Source organism: Erythrolamprus reginae, chromosome 7, assembly GCF_031021105.1.
Source record: "Erythrolamprus reginae isolate rEryReg1 chromosome 7, rEryReg1.hap1, whole genome shotgun sequence".
Lineage (NCBI taxonomy): Eukaryota > Metazoa > Chordata > Lepidosauria > Squamata > Dipsadidae > Erythrolamprus > Erythrolamprus reginae.
This window is the reverse complement of record NC_091956.1, coordinates 37,985,287-38,004,822: the sequence shown is the minus strand read 5'-3', so window position 1 is coordinate 38,004,822 and position 19,536 is coordinate 37,985,287. Positions and strand designations below refer to the sequence as shown.

The window sequence follows — 19,536 nt, the reverse complement described above, 5'->3', positions numbered from 1 at the left end:
CACCTCTCTATCAGCTAATATACCTCTCTGCAGACTTCAAGAAGTCTGCAAAGCTGCCACCTGGTCTTCACCTAACTCATTCATACGCCATTACAAAATTGACAGCTATGTCTGTGGATGCGGCTTTTATTTATTTATTTATTTATTTATTGGATTTGTATGTCGCCCCTCTCCGGAGAATCAGGGCGGCTAACAGCAACAATAAGACATTGCACAATAATAACCCAATACTAAAAACGATTAAAAACCCATTAATATAAAAACCAAACATACATACAGACATACCATGCATAAAATTGTAAAGGCCTAGGGGGAAAGAGTATCTCAATTCCCCCATGCCTGATGGCAGAGGTGGGTTTTAAGTAGCTTATGAAAGGCAAGAAGGGTGGGGGCAATTCTAATTTCTGGGGGGAGTTGGTTCCAGAGGGCCGGGGCCGCCACAGAGAAGGCTCTTCCCCTGGGTCCTGCCAAGCGGCATTGTTTAGTTGACGGGACCCAGAGAAGACCCACTCTGTGGGACCTAACCGGTCGCTGGGATTCGTGCAGCAGAAGACGGTCCCTGAGATAATCTGGTCCGGTGCCATGAAGGGCTTTATAGGTCATAACCAACACTTCGAATTGTGACCGGAAACTGATCGGCAACCAATGCAGACTGCGGAGTGTTGGTGTAACATGGGCATATTTGAGAAAGCCCATGATTGATCTCGCAGCTGCATTCTGCACGATCTGAAGTTTCCGAACACTTTTCAAAGGTAGCCCCATATAGAGAGCGTTACAGTAGTGGAGCCTCGAGGTGATGAGGGCATGAGTGACTGTGAGCAGTGACTCCCGATCCAAATAGGGTCGCAACTGGTGCACAAGGCGAACCTGGGCGAACGCCCCCCCTGTCACAGCTGAAAGATGGTATCGAAAGCCGCTAAGAGGTCAAGAAGCACCAGGACAGAGGACAAGCCCCTGTCCCGGGCCTGCTAGAGATCATCCATCAACGCAACCAAAGCAGTTTCCGTATTGTAGCCGGGCCTGAATCCAGACTGCTGAGGACCTAGATAATCGGCTTCTTCCAAGGACCGCTGGAGTTGAAGCGCCACCACCTTCTCAACAACCTTCCCCATAAAGGGAAGGATGGAGACTGGATGGTAGTTATTGAGCACAGCTGGGTCCAGGGAAGGCTTCTTGAGGAGGGGGCGCACAAGTGCCTCCTTATAAGGAGTCGGAAAGGACCCCCTCCCCAAGGAGGTGTTGACAATCTCCTGGACCCAGCTCCGTGTCACCTCTCGACTGGCCGAAACCAACCAAGAGGGACACGGATCCAGTAGACAGGTGGCGGAACTCACAGCTCCAATGGCCTTGTCCACTTCATCAGGTGTCACCAAGTCAAACTCCTCCCAGACAGATGGGCAAAGTCATTTAGCCCCAGTCACCTCGACTGACTCATTGTCAGTCGACTCTGTTTTACAATTGGAGTCGAGGTCCGTTCAGATGCGAGCGATTTTATCAGCGAAAAACGTGTTAAAATCCTCGGCACTACTCTGCATGGGCTCCCCAACTCCCCCCTGGTTAAGAAGGGAGCGGGTTACCCTAAACAGAGCGGCCGGGCGGGATTCCGCTGATGCAATCAAGGCGGCATGATACACGCATCTTGCCGCCTTGAGCGCCACTTTGCAAGTTTTAATATGAGCTCTTACAAGTGTTCAATCGGATTCGGACTTACTCTTCCTCCATTGATTCTCTAGACATCTCTTCTGGCGTTTCAACTCCCGGAGCTCCTCGTTGAACCATGGAGCTCTACGGGATCTAGTGCCGCGGAGAGGTCGCAGCGGTGCAATTCGGTTGTTCCAGGCCTCAGCCAGAGACTCTGCCGAACTATGGACGAGTGCATCTGGAAGAACCCCAAGCGCCTTCTGAAAGCCTTCTGGATCCATCAGGCGCCTGGGGCGGAACAACTTAATCGGTTCCGCTTCCCTGCGGGGGAGGATTGGAGCCAGGAAATCAAGCCGCAGTAGAAAATGGTCTGACCATGACAAAGGCAACACTTCTAAGCCCCTTAGTCTCAGACCATTACTCAGTTGCTCAGAGAGGAATACCATGTCGGGTGCGTGCCCCCCTTCGTGAGTCGGACCCTGTACTACTTGGGTCAGGTCCATGGCTGCCATGGTGGCCATGAACTCCTGTGCCAGTCCAGAGGATTCGCCGAGCGACGGCAGGTTGAGGTCCCCCAAGACAATAAGTCTAGGGAACCCCACTGCCAGCCCAGTTACCTCCTCGAGTAGCACAGGCAGGGCTTGTGCCATGCAGCTGGGAGGCAGGTACGTGAGAAACAAGCCCACCTGAACCCCTAAGTCCAACTTCACCAGGAGGGACTCGCAACCCGCAATCTCCGGGGCAACGAGTCTACGTAGGCAAAGGCTCTCCCTGGCTATAATAGCCATTCCTCCCCCCCTTCCCTGGTGTCGAGGTTGATGCCATATCTGAAACCCGGCTGGGCAAATTTCAGAGAGAGGAACTCCTCCTTCCGGGCCCAGCCAGGTTTCAGTTACACATGCCAGGTCGGCCGCCTCATCCAGGATTAAATCCCGGATGAGGAGAGCTTTATTTACCACCGACCTGGCATTGAGTAGCAGCAACCTGAGCCCAGGGCCAGAATTACACTTGTCACCAGTGCCCAGGGTTGAGTTCACGGAGCTAGAACAAGGAATTGTTATTAGACAGCGATCCCTCATTCTCCTGGAACGGCTAACTCCGTGGCTCCCGCCATATCTGCCTCTCCCCAGCATCACTGGGATATTCCGACCCTCTGCCACCCCAGAGATTGGTGCCCCCTCCCCTCCTGCCTCTCCAGCGTCAGGTGGGCCAAATATATCATTCATACCATTTCCAATCATCTCATCCATGCCATAACTCCACCCATCCCATCCACCCCACTCACACCAATCATTTATCCCATACACATTATTGCACTCACCCCAGTTATCCATTAGTTAAAAAACCCCAATTAATTAAAAATGAATTAATTCACAATAATTAAGACACTAATTAAGAAACTCTCCTATAATTTAGTTAAAAAATAAGTTAATTATTAAAACACAAATTGAAGAGTATAAAATCTAATAATTTAAGATAATATATATATATATAGAATGGAATATAAGAAATTGGTCAACAGCAAAACAACGTTGAGATCTTAGTTGTTAAGTTCTGGATTAATTAGAATTAATTAGAGTGTTCAAAAATCCCAGGGGAATGTCTTAGTCCTGGCAGAAAAAGTCTCCTCTTGATGCCAATTACCCTTCCTCCAGTTCCTTGTTGTTGGCCGTTGCCACCAGCCGACATTCCCAGGTCTCCTCTCACTGTTCTCTGTCCGGCAAATGACATTGCCTGGCGTCCAAACACCCCCAGCACCGCCTCGGCGTCACCTCGATATCCTCCCCAGCCTCCTCACTCATCTCACGGGTCTCTTTCTCAATGGCAAAGCCAGCCCAGTCTCCTAGTCCTTTCACCTGACAGATCCTCTGATGCTGGGCGTTTGGCTGTAGAGTCTTACAGAGCGTCATCTCTCCTGACTTTGAGGTCTCCCACCCTATAGGGACACATCTATTTGGTATGTCCCATGTGATTACTGCCCCTCTCTCATTAGTACGGAGAATAGATGTTGGAATCTTACTTGAACGCCTGTTCTCATACGTAGAGAGGGGGCAGTAGTCAGCTCCCTCCCTATACTTGCTGTCTTTTCCTTTTTATCTCCTTATACTAACCTTCTTAAGGCCGAGAGTCGACTAAGTCAAGAGCCACCACAATTGAGCTAAGTCTACGGATTCGCGAAACCTGGGGAAGGAACAAATCTGGCGGTCTTAAAAAAAAGACTGAAGGTTCGGTCCTGATTGGATAGGACGTGGAGCAATGCCCACATCACTACTGCCCCCTCTCTACGTATGAGAAGAGGCATTCGGGTAAAATTCCAATGCTTATTTCACTGAGGAGAAACACTTTCTTGACTATCCTTAGGACAAAATATTTTCATATCTGTCTTATCTTACAATGGTGCTCAGTTTCTGCACTGAGACCATTTTATATGCATGCACACCTTTTGCAGACTAATAATAGAGATACTTTACGTCATTTTCTTCAACAACACTTTGGAAAGTGGGCAATGCCAGGCATGCTTGGAGCTGTTTCTACTTGTAGGATGTTTTGGATTCTGGATCAGATTTTAAGTCATCTCTGTTTGTTTTTTCTCAACTAGTGTTGGAAGATTCTGATGTGGACATAATGAGTGATATTACTGTTAGCTCTGTGCATACCAGTGATCTTTCTTCGTTTGAAGAGGATAGTCAAGATACCGTTTCTGATAGCACTGAAGAAGGAGAAATTGTTTCCGATGGTAAAGTAATCTTAACCTTTGGCTAGTATGAATTTGTTTTTCCTTCAATACAATTGTATACTTGTGGTACTATTAGTTGGAATGATTGAATATTATGTACATTCAGTGCAGTGTATAACAAAACCCAAATAAATACAGTTCTTCACTCCATGAGGCTATCCCTAAAATGGATTAAAATTAGCTTGGATGTGATTTTAAATGTGCTTCCATGGGCACAGAATCCAGCAAAGATTGGTAAGAAAACTCTTCTTGGAAAGACATAAACATCCCTCTTTCCTTAACAAGTAGTCTTGAGCTCTCTATTCTCATATACACTGCTCAAAAAAAATAAAGGGAACACTTAAATAACAGAATATAACTTCAAGTAAACCAAATTTCTGTGAAATCAAACTGTCCACTTAGGAAGCAACACTGATTGACAATCCATTTCACATGCTGTTGTGCCAATGGAATACTGTAGTCAATCATAATATTTCATTCATTCAGATTTAGGATGTGTCATTTGAGTGTTCCCTTTATTTTTCTGAGCAGTATCTTTAGATATCCCATAAATGAAAATAATGTTATTTCTAAATATATTTATTATTTAATATTATTTATTTATTTATTTATTAGATTTGTATGCCGCCCCTCTCCGAAGACTCGGGTTGGCTCACAACAATAGAACAATACAAATCCAATAGTTAAAAATAATTTGAAACCCTTAATATAAAAAACAATCATACGCCTCATGATATGTTCTGCATTAACCACAAACCATAAGTGGACTCTCATTTAGCAAAATGATGCTTTTTTTCAATAAATGAGAGCTAGCTTGGTATAATGGGATAGAAATCAGAAGGCTGTGAGTTCTAGTCATACCATACTTAGGAAAGCCAATTGCATTGACTTTGAGCCAATCATTTTCTCTAGGCCCACTATGTCAGTTCCTATGGCAACCAATGAATCAATGTTCAGTTCATCTAAAAGTACAGGTGAAACTCAAAAAATTATAATATTGTGTATACATTCAATTATTTTGTAATGCAATTTTAAAGGTGAAACGTAATATATGAGAGAGACTCATTACTTGCAAGGCAAGATAGTTCAAGTGTGATTTGTCATAATTGTGATGATTATGGGGTATAGCTCATGAAAACCCCAAATCCTCCTCCTCAGAAAATTAGAATATTACATGCGATCAGTAAAACAAGAATTATACATAGAATAATATTGAACCTCTGAAAAGTATAAGCACGCATACTGTGGGGGGAAAAGTATTTAGTCAGACACCATTTGTGCAAGTTCTCCCACTTAAGGATGAAAGAGGCCTGTAATTGACATCATAAGTAGACCTCAACCGTTAGAGACAACATGAGAAAACACATTCAGAAAATCACATTGTCTGATTTTTAACGAATTTATTTGCAAATTATGGTGGAAAATAAGTATTTGGGCAATAACAAAAGTTCATCTCAATACTTTGTTATATATCCTTTGTTGGCAATGACAGAGGTCAAACATTTTCTGTAAGTCTTCACAAGGTTGCCACACACTGCTGCTGGTATGTTGGCCCATTCCTCCATGCAGATCTCCTCTAGAGCAGTGATGTTTTGGGGCTATCGCTGGGCAACACCTCAATTACCTCCAAAGGTTTTCTATAGGGTTGAGATCTGGAGACTGGCTAGGCAACTCCAGGACCTTGACATGCTTCTTACAAAGCCACTCCTTCGTTGCCATGGCGGTGTGATTGGGATCATTGTCATGCTGAAAGACCCAGTCACGTTTCATTTTCACTGCCCTTGCTGATGGAAGGAAGTTTGCACTCAAACTCTCACGATATATGGCCCCATTCATTATTTCATGTACACGGATCAGTCGTCCTGGTCCCTTTGCCACCCCCATGCTTCATAGTAGGTATGGTGTTCTTTGGATGTAACTCAGCATTCTTTCTCCTACAAACATGACGAGTTGTGTTTCTACCAAACAGTTCTACTTTGGTTTCATCTGACCATATGACATTCTCCCAATACTCTTCTGGATCCTCCAAATGCTCTTTAGCAAATTTCAGACGGGTCTGGACATATACTGGCTTAAACAGGGGGACACATCTGGCACTGCAGGATCTGGCAGCGTAGTGTGTTACTGATGGTAGCCTTTGTTATGTTGGTCCCAGCTCTGCAGGTCATTCACTAGGTTCCCCAGTGTGGTTCTGAGATTTTTCCTCACCGTTCTTGTGATCATTTTGACCCCACAGGATGAGATTTTGTGTGGAGCTCCAGATTGAGGGAGATTAGTGGTCTTGTATGTCTTTTATTTTCTAATTATTGCTCCCAGAGTTGATTTCTTCACACCAAGCTGCTTGCCTATTGCAGATTCAGTCTTCCCAGTCTGGTCCAGAGCTACAATTTTGTTACTGGTGTCCTTCGACAGCTCTTTGGTCTTCACCATAGTGGAGTTTGGAGTGTGACTGTTTGAGGTTGTGGACAGGTGACTTTTATACTGATAACAAGTTCAAACAGGTGCCATTACTTCAGGTAATAATTGAAGGACAGAGGAGCCTCTTAAAGAAGAAGTTACAGGTCTGTGAGAGCCAGAAATCTTGCTTCTTTGTAGGTGACCAAATACTTATTTTACACCATAATTTGCAAATAAATTCGTTAAAAATCAGACAATGTGATTTTCTGGATGTGTTTTCTCATGTTGTCTCTCACGGATGAGGTTTACTTATGATGTCAATTACCGGCCTCTCTCATCTTTTTAAGTGGGAGAACTTACACAAATGGTGTCTGACTAAATATCCCCCCCCCCTCACACTGTATGTATTCAGTACTTGGTTTGGGCCCCTTTTGCAGCAATTACTGTCTCAATGCGGCATGGCATTGGAACTATCGGTCTGTGGCACTGCTGAGGTGTTGTGGAAGACCAGGATGCTTCAATAGTGGCCTTCAGCTCTTTTGCATTGTTTAGTCTCATATCTCTCATCTTTCTCTCGGCAAAGCCCCATAGATTCTCTATGCGGTTCAGGTCAAGCGAGCTTGTTGGCCAATGAAGCACAGTAATCCCATGGTCATTGTACCAGATTTTGGTACTTTTAGCATTGTGGCCAGGTGCCAGATCCTGCTGGAAAATTGAAGTCAGCATCCCCATAAAGCTCATCTGCGGACGGAAACATGAAGTGCTGCAAAATTTCCTGGTAGACGGCTGCGTTAACTCTGGACTTAATGAAGCACAGTGGACCAACACCAGCAGATGACATGGCTCCCAAAATCAACACAGACAGTGGAAACCTTTATTTGTTTTATTAATTGAATTTATATGCCGTCCCTCTCCGAAGACTTGGTGAAGCTTACATATAAAAACAACAAATACAATAGCAAATCCAATTAAATTAAAACTATACAAACAATCTAAAATCCCCAGTTACGTTAAAAATCAGTCATATCCATTCAAACAACAGCCATACAAACATTTTGTCAGCCAGAGGGCTGCGATCTAATCGCCCCAAGCCTACGGTATAAATGAGTCTTAAGACTCTTGTGAAAAGTGAGGAGGGTGGAGGCAGTGCAAATCTCCAGGTGGAGCTGATTCCAAAGGGCTCCCAGTGAGATCCCACAGAGTTGGCCTTCTACAGGTCCTGTCAATTAGACAATCTCGCTTGGCGGGGCTTAGGGGAAGAGTCTTCTCTGTGGGACCTCACCTGTTGGAAACCTTTGTATCACATTTGGAAACCAAGGACCCAGAGTATGGAGGAGGAATGGAGAGACACACCCAACAGGATGCTTGAAGTCCAGTGTGACGTTTCCACAGTCTGTGTTGATTTGGGGAGCCATGCAGTGCTGCATTCTAACCACTGTGCCACTATGGCTCATATAGCAATATTACAATTCCAGAATCCTGTGGTAAAAATGTAAGCTAAATTTGCTGTGAATTGTAGTTCTTGATTTACCGTAATAGTGGGATCATAAAATGTTGGATTTCAACATTATTTCTAACTATATATATTAATAAATGTTGCTATTTCAAACTCATGGAGGATAGCTAAGGCTAGGATCCTGAAATGCCAGAAAAGGGTTTGGTTGAGAAGGGGGTTTCACCTACTGTGCCTTGGGGATAGTACCTGGTTTTTTGAATCTTAATTATATCTCAATTATGAAATGAGCATTTTTCTGGTACTCTGGGCAGGACTAGTCACATGTGAGTACAGTGTAATAACTTCCATTTGTCTGGAGACTGAGCTTGTATCAATTTGCTTGGCCACTCCCATTCGCTTGCATGACTTTGGCAGTTTTTTACGACTCAGTCAGCCAAGGAGATGCTTTTATCAATTGCTCCAACAGATTGAAGAATTTCTATGCTTTTCTAACTTTAAACTGCAGAGAGAGGCCAGCATTTTCTCAGGCAGGATTGTTTGAAATTTATTCTATCCATCCTAGACCACCAGGTCCAGTGAATACTGGGTTCAACTGCTCATTAGCAGTGGAGGCCCCAATGTGTGGGATTTCCATTCAGGCCTTTCCTTTCCTGGGATTATCCTTGCTGGGAACCCTGATGTGAGGGGCATTGGCTCCTCTATGCTCCATGAACCCTTCCCTGCCAGCCTTTCATTCCAGAGTCTCTCCCTCCTTTGGGATCTCCTGAGGCTTGCTGCTTCAGGTTCTTCCCCTAATGGAACCCCACTGTTTACCACTGTGGGGGGTTGTCCTCCCTTTTATGGGAACCCAGTTTCAGTTACTATAGGCTCTCCCTCTTTTGGGACCCCCTAGCTCCCCCCAAGTGCAACACTTTGGGCTCCCCCTCTTCTGGGATCCCCTGAAAAGCAGCATACCCTCCCCTCCAGAGCAGCGAGCACAGGCGTAATTTCTTATTGCAATCAGCACAAGTCCATTTAAAACAGACTCCAATTACCACAATCACTTCTGATGCCAGCCTGTTTGGCTGGGGCACCCAGTGGCCCCTCATGAATCATGCCTGCCCATCAATTTCCTAGAATTGAAGGCAATTCGGCTAGCACTTTGAAAATTCTTACCACTGATCAGAGACAAACATGTATTAGTTCTGACAGACAGTGTAGCTGTAAAGGCACATGTAAATTGAGAGGGCTGGATTCAATATTGCCTACTCATGTCAGAAATGGAGAGTCTGGGCAGAGTCCAATGTCCTCTGTGAGAGCAGAACACATCTCTGTGCCAACTGACAGGCAGACTGGTTGAGCAGAACAAGGCTTCACCAATCCAAAAGGCACCTGCATCCAGAGATATTTCAGACTGTGTGCAACAAGTTTGGCACTCCGCTGGTGAATCTTTGTGCTCAGCCAGCCAACGCACAGGTTCCCCTATTTTTCTCCAGGTTCCCAGCTCTGGGAGCAGAATGGGTCAATGCGCTACTCAATCCCTGGCCTTAGGGGCTCCTCTATGCCTTCCCTCCCTGTCATCCACAGGGTGATCTGGAAGGTGTTGGAGGAGTGGGCAAAAGTCATCCTCATCACCCTACACCCTTGACACTCCTGCTTCACAGACCTGGTAGACCTCTTGACAGCCGAGCCTTGGAGGATCCTGGACAACAGGATCTTGCATAGCTAGAGAACCATACTGCACCCAGACCCGCAGTGGTTGCAGTTGTCTGCCTGGCGATTGAGCAGAAGATTCTGAAGTGGAACTGTTTGCCCTCAGAGATAAGCCAAACAATCCAACCTCCAGACAGATGTCGATGACTCAAATTTAATTTAATTTATTAGATTTGTATGCCGCCCCTCTCCATGGACTCTATGTGGTCTGCCTTCTCCTGGTGGTGGTGGTGGAGGTGGGCATTGTTCCCATGGAGGCAACCTTCCAACTGGTCTTATGGTTTTTGAGGAGGGCTTAAAGAAGGGGCTTTCTCTCAACACCCTCCGTAGACAGGTGGTGCCCTGTCTACTGTACTATCTGGGGAGGGAGGCATTCCCCTCCATCACCATCCCAGAGTGCACAGTTTCCTTCGAGGGATGACAAACCTTCGCCTCCCCGCCATGCATCGATATCCATTATGGGACCTGCCCCTTATCTTACAGGTCCTCACAGATACTCCCTTTGAGCCCTACGGTCAATCAGCCATCTTCTGACCGTGAAGGTTGTCTTCCTGGTAACGATTACCTCTGCCAGATGGATTTTGGATTTGGCTTCCCTGTCTGTCCAGGAAGATCTTTGTATCTTTCATCCGAACAGAGTTGTTCTGTGCTTGGATCTACACTTTCTGCCCAAGGCCAACTTCTGGATCCACCGGTCCCAGGAGCTTATCCTGCATGATATTAGGTGGTCCCTTTCCAGGTACATAAAACATACCAAACATTTCAGGCAGAGGGAAGTGCTATCCCCATCCACAATAGGGGGGATGGCTAAAAGGTTTGTATTGCTGCCTCTTATCAACATAGGTCTGTCCTGATTCCAGGCCGTATCACGGCTCACTCTACTAGGAGTGTCATCACTTAGGCCGCTTGATCCATCCAGGATTCAATACTGGATATTTGTAGAGCTTCTATCTGGTCCATTCCTACCCCTTTCTTCGCCACCTTAGCTGAGGCATCATTTGGACAGAGAGTTCTCCAGAGAGTTATTGCCTCCTTTTCTACCTTGGGCCCTGCTGTTCCCTATCCTCTGGGGACTTAACTTGGGTATGTCCCTCATGTAACTATTCTTACCCAGAGTACTGGAAAAATGAATGTTGGTGCCTACCTGATATGTTCCTTTTTGGTACTTGGTGGGAGTAATCACTCCCACCCTGTTTCAAGGCATGGGCCTAGTTCCGTGGTGGTGCCTTTTCTTTTTCAGGTACTTATCTTGATCTTCTTCATTGCAAAAAACTGCCAAGTCATGCGAGCGAAGGAGAGTGGACAATCAAATTGATACAAGCTCAGTCTTTAGGCAGATAGAAGTTATTACCAACACATGATTATTCCTGCCAAGTACTGAAAAGGAACATATCAGGTAGGCACCAAAGTCCATTCTTCACACTTTTATCCTCAACTTTTATCTAGATGAGGAAGATGAATGCAGCCAGATTAAAGCAAAATCAGAGGCAGAAGGGACAAATGATAAAAAAACAAGAACTGGACGGCATGCTTACATCCACAAGCCTTACCTTTACTCCAAGTATTACAGTGATTCAGATGATGAAAGAACCGTGGAGCAACGTCGCCAGTCAGTTGTAAGCTGAATTGCTCTTTTTTTCCTTTCCTTAATGAGTAAAAGTTTCCCTGGATGAATGAAAAATATATTCCAGCATCACATGATGGTTTACAATGCAGCAGCTTGTTCTGTGCTCCAAGCTGAGGGTTCTGGGTCACAGAAATGTTTGCCTCTTTTTCTTATGAATATCAATTTGTCAAAAGATTGACAAGGAAACTTTTGTACACATGCAGTCCCAAAAGTGCTTTTTCAAGAGGCAACTGGATTTTCTTGTTTTTCTTTGAAGATGTTTCACTTCTTATCCCGTCAGTTCAGCTGTGACTGGATGGTGGGGAATAGAAGGATTTATACTCATTGAAGACAACTGATTATTTACATTCTTTTAGAGAGTTGTTGGGGTCACCTGGAGGTTTTTCTGTGCTGTTTGGGTCACCTGTGGTGCAAATAGGTGTGAGCCTTCTTGGAACTGTTGAAAGAATTGTGTTATAGACTGGAGATAGATGATGTTGTGTCCCTCTCCCTCTGTTGTGACAGGGCTGTTCAATTTTGACATAGATAGCCTCTTTACGCCTTCTTTCAAACCAGAAATCCTCTGTCCAAAATGTGGACTTTGCGGTCTTCAAAAGAGTGGCACAACAGAACAAACCTATTAGGACAATATTCATTTGTATTAAAAAGACAAAGACCACACAGTCCTTTCAACAGTTCCAAGAAGGCTCCACACCCATTTGCAATTCTCAATTGATGACAGAGATAAATCTCCAGGTGGCCTCAACAAGACTGTAAAAAGAATGCAGATGCCCAGATGTCTGCAAATCCTTCCATTCCCCACCATCCAGTCAGAGCTGAAGAAGCTTCTTGGATGAAAAGCAAAACATTTAAAAAAAAAACCCAGAAAGTTCAGTTGCCTCTTGAAAAAGCACCTTTGGGACAACTATGATCTGGATGACTGAGAATCTCCATAGATGTATACATGCAATGTTATATCTGCTGCACACAATTCAGGTAGCCAAGATTTTCTTTATTTTAACTTTGAAATACTTGGATACATAAAACTTGGAAAATTTAATGCCTGGTTTCAGAATCCCTTCCTCCTCCTATTTTAAAATATATTTTATTTATATGTTTATTTATATGTTTGTTTGTTTGTTTGACTTCTATGCCGCCCAATCCTGAAGGACTTAGGGTGGCTTACAACAGTATAAAAATTGCAAAGGCAATAAAAAAAAGTCAAATATAACAACTAAACTATAAAATTTAATTAAAAAACATAATCCCATTAACATGCATACATAACATTCGTACAATATGGCCATGATAATTGTTAAATTCATGGGCTCCAAGCTGTCGGCAAAGCCAGGTCTTATTGGCCTTATGAAAAACCAACAGGGTAGGAGCAATATGGACCTGGGGGCAGTGTTCCCGCTAATGTGCACTATGCGCTGTAGCGTGCTAAAAAATGAAGCATGGCGCATGCTTTTCAAAGGCTGTCTAGAGAGGAGGGGGCGGAGGGGGCCCCCCACCCCTGCCCGTCACCACCAGGTCTGTGCCGGGAGCGGCAAAGTGGCATTTTGAGCTCCCCCCCCCCCCCTGCTACCGATTTAATGGTGGTAGCAATGGCCGTCTCTTATTTGTCTTCGCCGGCAGGGAGCAGCCCCCAGCGCAGCGGTAGGGGAGGAGGCGAAGCCGGCTACCCAGGGAAGCGGTGCGTTTTTCAAATGCACTGCTTCCTCGGGCAGCCGGCTTCGCCTCTTCCCCTGCTGCTGCCCTGGGGGCTTCCCCCTGCCGCCCGGTCCCCTCCGCTGCCGAATTCAATGTTGCTGCCGAGAGCGATGGGCCCGGAACCTGTACCCGAGCTTTGTCTCGTCCCTCGCCGCTGTGCTGGGGGCTGCCCCCTGCTGCCGAAGACGAATTGGTTTTTAAAATAAGGGTTTTTAGCTGTCTTAGTATTGGATTGTCGCATGTTGTTTTTACCACTGTTGTTAGCCGCCCCAAGTCTACGGAGAGGGGCGGCATACAAATCCAATAAATAGATAGATAGATAGATAGATAGATAGATAGATAGATAGATAGATAGATAGATAGATAAGAGACGGCCGTTGCTACCACCGTTGAACAGGTAGCAAGAGGGGGGTGAGAGAAAGAGAGAGAAAGAAAGCAAGAGAGAGAGAGAAAGAAAGCAAGAAAGAGTGAGAGAAAGCAAGAAAGAGAGAGAAAGCAAGTAAGAGAGAAAGAGAGAGAGAGAAAGAAAGCAAGAAAGAGAAAGTGTGAGAGAGAAAAAGCGAGAGAGAGAGAGAAAAGGAGAGGAAGGAAGAGAGAAATGAGAGCAAAAAGGAAGGAAGAGGGACAAATGAGAAACAAATCGGAGAGAAAAGGGGGAGAGAGAGGAGAGGCACCCAGAAATGAGACAGTGGTAGAAATTTGAGGAGGAATGATTGATTATTAAATAAATATGGATTGACTATGGAATGATGGTAAAATATATATTTAGGTGTTATTTAATATTAGGATGTATTAATTCGTAAAATTGGATTAGAATTTTAGAACTATATAGAATTACATAGGTAAAATTAATGGATGATACATGGGATAAATAAGGGGTTTATGATATGTATGTATGATTTTATGACTTTGCATTATGAATTTAAAATATACTTGGAAATGTAGAAGATTGATGAAAGTTAATAATAGTAAATGTTAAGTCCTGAAAATTAATTGAGCTTGGAAATATTGAATGAAATTATAGAAATATGGAAATAAATTAATTGATGCATTGGTGTTCAGATATATTTTCATAGTATTATTAGATTACTAATACTATAAATATTTAAGAAATGAAGATTTTAAAGCACGGATTTATTAATAGTTGTGTTTTTGGTTTTGCTGGTTGTTTCAGTTTTAATAGTAATAGATTTTGGTTTTGGTTTATTATTAATTTATTTTAATAAAAAAGAAGGGCATTTTTTTTCCTAATTAGGAAAAATTTGTATAAGGGTTTTTTGTTTCTTTTAAGAAGAATGTATAAGGAGGAGTAGGCATGACGACCTGTCTGGATTTATAAGAGGATAATGATATTAATTGAAATATAAAATAACAATAGTAGGAAGGGACCTTATTCTGCCCCAGCACCGAGCCCCAAATAATTACACAATAAGTTGTCTTGGGTGACATTTGTGAAAAAAATCAGGCGCTGAGGCATGAATATTTATTCATTCATTCATTCATCCATCCATCCATTATTTATTTTTTTGACTTCTGTGCCGCCCAGTCCCAAAGGGACTGCCGCTCAGACACTGTACTTTTCCACCCACTCTGAAAGGGAACACTGCCTGTGGGGGGGGAGTTGGTTCCATAGAGCTGGGGCAACAACAGAGAAGGCCCTCCCCATGGCCCCACCTACCTGCATTGCTTGGTCAACGGGACCCAGAGGAGGCCAACTCTGTGTTCCTATAGGTTTCTGGGAGGTATGTGGCAGGAGACGGTCCCATAAATAGTCTGGCCTATTGCTGCTACTCTAACATTATTGTTATATCTTCAATTGAAATCAATTGAAATGAAGATTTAAGGATGTCTCCAGGGTTCAAGTGTCTTGTTACTATCTCTGCCATCTCTCACCAGGATAACTACTGGTTGAGTCTGCCCTGGACTACCTGGAATCTTATTTTTTCCTAACTAATTTCACCCATAGTGTGGGATACACACTCTTCTGTATATTGATTTCTCTCATTCAAATGCATGATTCTTCCATCTTATGTTTGTGTTGCTTTCAATATTGTTTTAATCTGGGCCATTTGTGTAGTTTATGTTTATCTGTTTTTTAATGGATGTTTTGCTATTATACTGATGAGTCCATTGACGATTGTTGCTATAAAAAAATTATTAGGACTGCAGGTGTTAAATTTTGCTGTAACTTTTGAGGCATTTTGCATCCACATATAATGTATGGTAGTAGTTGGGATGTATTCCAGCTATGGAAGTGATCGCCACATCTAACTAGTTGAGCAGATTTGGATGAAGCATAAAAAATACAATTGATCCTACCTGTGGTTGTCCTTTCTAAATAAAGTGTCAGCTGAGGATCCAAGAATAATCTAAGACTGCAAACTGCTCTTTTAGGATGAGAACAAACTTACCAAAAATTCACACATCTAATCCCCAAATTGAGGATTTCAATCTCCCAGTAGCACCTCTATTTTATCTGAATTCAGTCTAGATGTCGGCAACCCATGGCTATGGGGCCACATATGCCTCTTTGACCCCTCTCCTGCGGCTTCCTGCCAACCTGGTCACGTGACCTGCTCTCCGCCCTGAGATATTGGCCCAACCTGGCTGTGACTGCTGCCAACCATGTTAAAATGAGGGCTGGTGGTGTGGGAATGTGATCCGGAAGAGTATACAATGGAAAGGGGGACTGGCTTACAGTGGAGGAGCAAACACAAGCCTCACTGGCGGCTTCCACAAAGATGATCCTCCTTTTATGCGACCCTCTGGCCAGAGCCAAGAAGTCGCGCATGAACAGGGATACCCTCAAGCGAGCAGCCAGGCTTGGCCAAAGTGCAGTGAAGGCTTCTAGAGCGGTGGTGTTGCATCCAGCTCACCTAATGTGGCCTGCTGAGCCTGGCTGGTAATGCTGCAGGCAAGAACCGGCTATGCTGATCCAATTTCATGGCTGCGCAGACAGAGCCCTCACTGGCCACTGCTCAGAGCTCCAACATCAGTCCCCCTCCCTCAGGCCCAGGTCAACAGGGCTAGGGCTGGCAAGAGTGTGACACATGAGGTGCATCTCTAGGCCTACTGCTCTTTTGCAGCTGCCATTAAGAGAAGGCATGGTAGCTAAGGTTTGCGGTAGCAGCCTTGCAAGGCTGTTCTGTGTGAATGGCAGGTGTGTGGGGGCATATGGAGCATGTTCCTCTCCCTCTAATCCTCGCCTCCTCACCTCGTACCTATTGCACAGGAAGCAACAAAGAGGCCCAGCAATTTGTAGAGTGCATCACTTGGCCTCCTGCTTTTGCAGCATCTAAAAGTGGCCACGGTTGCTGGAGGAGGAGACCTGAGTGACACTGGCGAAGCAGCTGCTTCGTAAATGGTGGGATGGCCTGCTGTGACCATCACATCATTACCAGTAGGTAAGGAGTGTTGTGAGTGATCCTTGTCCTCCTCAGGCCATGCCTGATTTCTGAGGACGATGAGCCAGGTCCCTCAGGATATCCTGGGTTAGGGAGGCTGTCAAAGGAAATGGAAGCTGAGAGTGAGGCAGACAATGATTTGGGAATGCCAGAGGGGGCTGATGTTACACTGGGAAGTTGGTCTCTGTCAGATAGTGAGGGAGACTTATCAGAAGATGAGTCTTGGATTGATCCGTGCTATAAGAGGATGGCCAGAATACGAGAAGAAATCCAAGGTAAAAGGTATTAATCCACAGTAATAGCTCTGCGGATTGTGTGATGTCACTTCCAGGATACAATAGAAAGGGAATGTGTGGTCTGACAATGTTGGTGACAAAGTATGGCCGAGATTTTGTTATGTTCCTGAACAAAGGTGTAAAAATCTTGAGCTGTGTCTTTCCAAAATGAGCTAAAAGCTGCATTAGTGTGTTTATAATGAAGTGCGGTGAGCTAATTGACTTTAAGCCTTGATTTATAGCCTTGTAATCTAAGAATTGCCCAAGGAATGGAATGTTGTCAGACTTGCCAGAGAGTTTGAGTTCAAGCCGAAATAAACTATTACTCTTGCTACTTGACATTTCCTTTGCAAAAGATTCATATATTAAGCTTGTGTGTAAACAAATAAAGAGAATATTATTTCAGGAAGTGGGTTTTGGAGTCTTGGAAAATTACCAGAGCCTGTGCATAGAACAAGGAGGGGGGCACAAGGTGTGTCACTGGGCCTGCCATTCTTTTTGCAGCCACCAATAAGAGAAAGGGCGCAGTAGCTACTGTTTGCGTGAGAGGCCGACACGAGGCCTTTCCCCATGGATGGCAGGTCCGTGTGGGGTCCCTGGGGCATGTCTCACCGCCCCCTATCTTGCCTCACCTCATGCTGTTTGCATGGGAAGCAATGAGAAGGCCCAGTGACACTAGGGCTGTCAAGAGTGCCAGAAACAGAAATTTTTGGCAAGATCTCTGGATCAGCTGATCCATGGTGCGGGCCAAATAATAAGACTTCCTTAAAAATAAGGCCAGGCACTTATTTCGGGAATCAAGAAAAATTTAAAGGGAACACAGATGAATCATATGGTTAGAAGGGCCCTTGGTGATCTTCTAGTCTACCCCCTGCCCAAGGCAGGAGTCCTTATTCCATGCCGGGCAAATGATTGTCCAGTATTTCCTTGAAAATTCCCAGCAATCGGGCACTACAGTTCCAGGAAATCCTTTTTTTTTACTGTTGATGTTTTAAAAATAAGTAACAAAAGTGGCTCAGAACAGGTAAGACCTAACTGTTCTTATGGAGCGCACAAAAAATGTACCATTGATTTATTTGCTGCCTTGTTTTGGGTGGCACATGGAAGCACACTAATTTAAGTAACCACTGTGGACTTTAAAAAAAAACACCAACATCTATATTCCATTGTTTATAAAACTCACCCATACTATGGCTTTCCTATTCTGTGCACAGGAAATAGGAAAAATGCTCCAGGGAGTTCAGTCTTAAATAACAGGCTGCAGTAGACATACTGTATATTAATAAGCTGATTCCAAGATGCTTAGGAGTCTTAAATATTAAAGTTAACATATTCTATTAGATCTTGCAAGCCTTCAAACATAGCAGAAGAACAATTTCCAGCTTCCCTCAGCACTGTCTGTACTGAATGAAACTGCCAGAGATTATAGTTGGGCAATATCTCGAGAGCCACAGGAGGGAAATGCATGGTTTGTGTTCTTTTCTGACTCACCAGAATCCAGCTAATAGGGATACTTAACATGATCTCATAAACTTAGGTAATACAGGGAAATTTGGATAAGGGAACTGAAAGCCTATCCAGGTCTTACTCTGAATCACACACTTTCCCACCCTATTTCTTTCTTCAGGCTAGAGAAAAAGAAGAGAGATTTCTGAGGAGACAGCTTAACAGAGAAAAACTTGAAGTAAAGAGGAAACAGAAGGCTGCAGAAAGAGCAAAATCTCTGAAAATTGGTCATCAAGGTACTGAGTTTTAGTTTATGCCAATCTTTCCTGCAGTGCTTTACTACTAGATGCATTTTGCAAAGCAGTGGAAGCCTCCTTTATTCTGAAATGATGGAAATATGAGATATAACACCTTGAGATGTTCTGATATTATTTTAGGTAAAAGCATTCAAAATTTGGAAGACCTTTCAGGAAGAAACTTTGATCTAAAAACTGGTGGTGCCAGCATTAAGGATGTGCTTAAAGAACAAAGATTTTTGGAAAAGAAAGTAGCACTAAGCAGGAAAAGAAAAAGAGAGTCAAGGTATATCTTCATTTTCTTTTACATTCATGTTGGCATATCACAAAATTGTCTTAGGGTCACTGAAGACATGCTTTGCTTGTGTGATTTTAAAAAATCAGTAAATTAGTTATAGGTAGTGCTTGATTTACAATGGTTTATTCAGTGACAATTTAAAGTTACAATGGCACTGAAAAAATGATGCATAATTTTTTTTTCACATGACCATTGCAGTATCACCATGGTCATTTGATCAAAATTCAACTCAATCACGTTAACTGACTCATATTTATGACAGTTGACTTGTCCCGGGTCATGTGATCACCATTTGCAACTTTCTGACAAGCAAAGGCAATAGGGGAAACCAGATTCACATTACAACCATGTTATTAAATTAACTACAGTGATTCACTTAACAACAGTGGCAAGAAAGGTTGCAAAATGGGCCAAAATTCACTTAACAAATGTCTTGCTTAGCATGCATATACAAAAATTAAATGTAGTTAAATAAGAATGTCAGGCTTGCCTCAGTTAGGCCCTAGGAAAGAATGGCCATCAACCCCATTTGGTTGAACTGATAGGTTCTATTACTAAGAAGTAGTGGTTGCAGC

The 19,536-nt window shown here is 43.8% G+C and overlaps 1 protein-coding gene across 4 annotated transcripts in view; it reads left to right on the top strand.

Moving 5' to 3' along the window:
* The window catches only part of LOC139170323 (biorientation of chromosomes in cell division protein 1-like 1), a 115,894-nt gene that overhangs the window by 33,185 nt on the left and 63,173 nt on the right, over positions 1 to 19,536 (top strand). For all 4 annotated transcript variants that reach the window (XM_070757351.1, XM_070757352.1, XM_070757354.1 and 1 more), the window contains exons 5-8: positions 4,241 to 4,378; positions 11,370 to 11,539; positions 18,549 to 18,663; positions 18,805 to 18,949. In XM_070757351.1, coding sequence (XP_070613452.1) covers positions 4,241 to 4,378; positions 11,370 to 11,539; positions 18,549 to 18,663; positions 18,805 to 18,949 — 568 coding nt within the window. The remainder of the gene's footprint in view (positions 1 to 4,240; positions 4,379 to 11,369; positions 11,540 to 18,548; positions 18,664 to 18,804; positions 18,950 to 19,536) is intronic.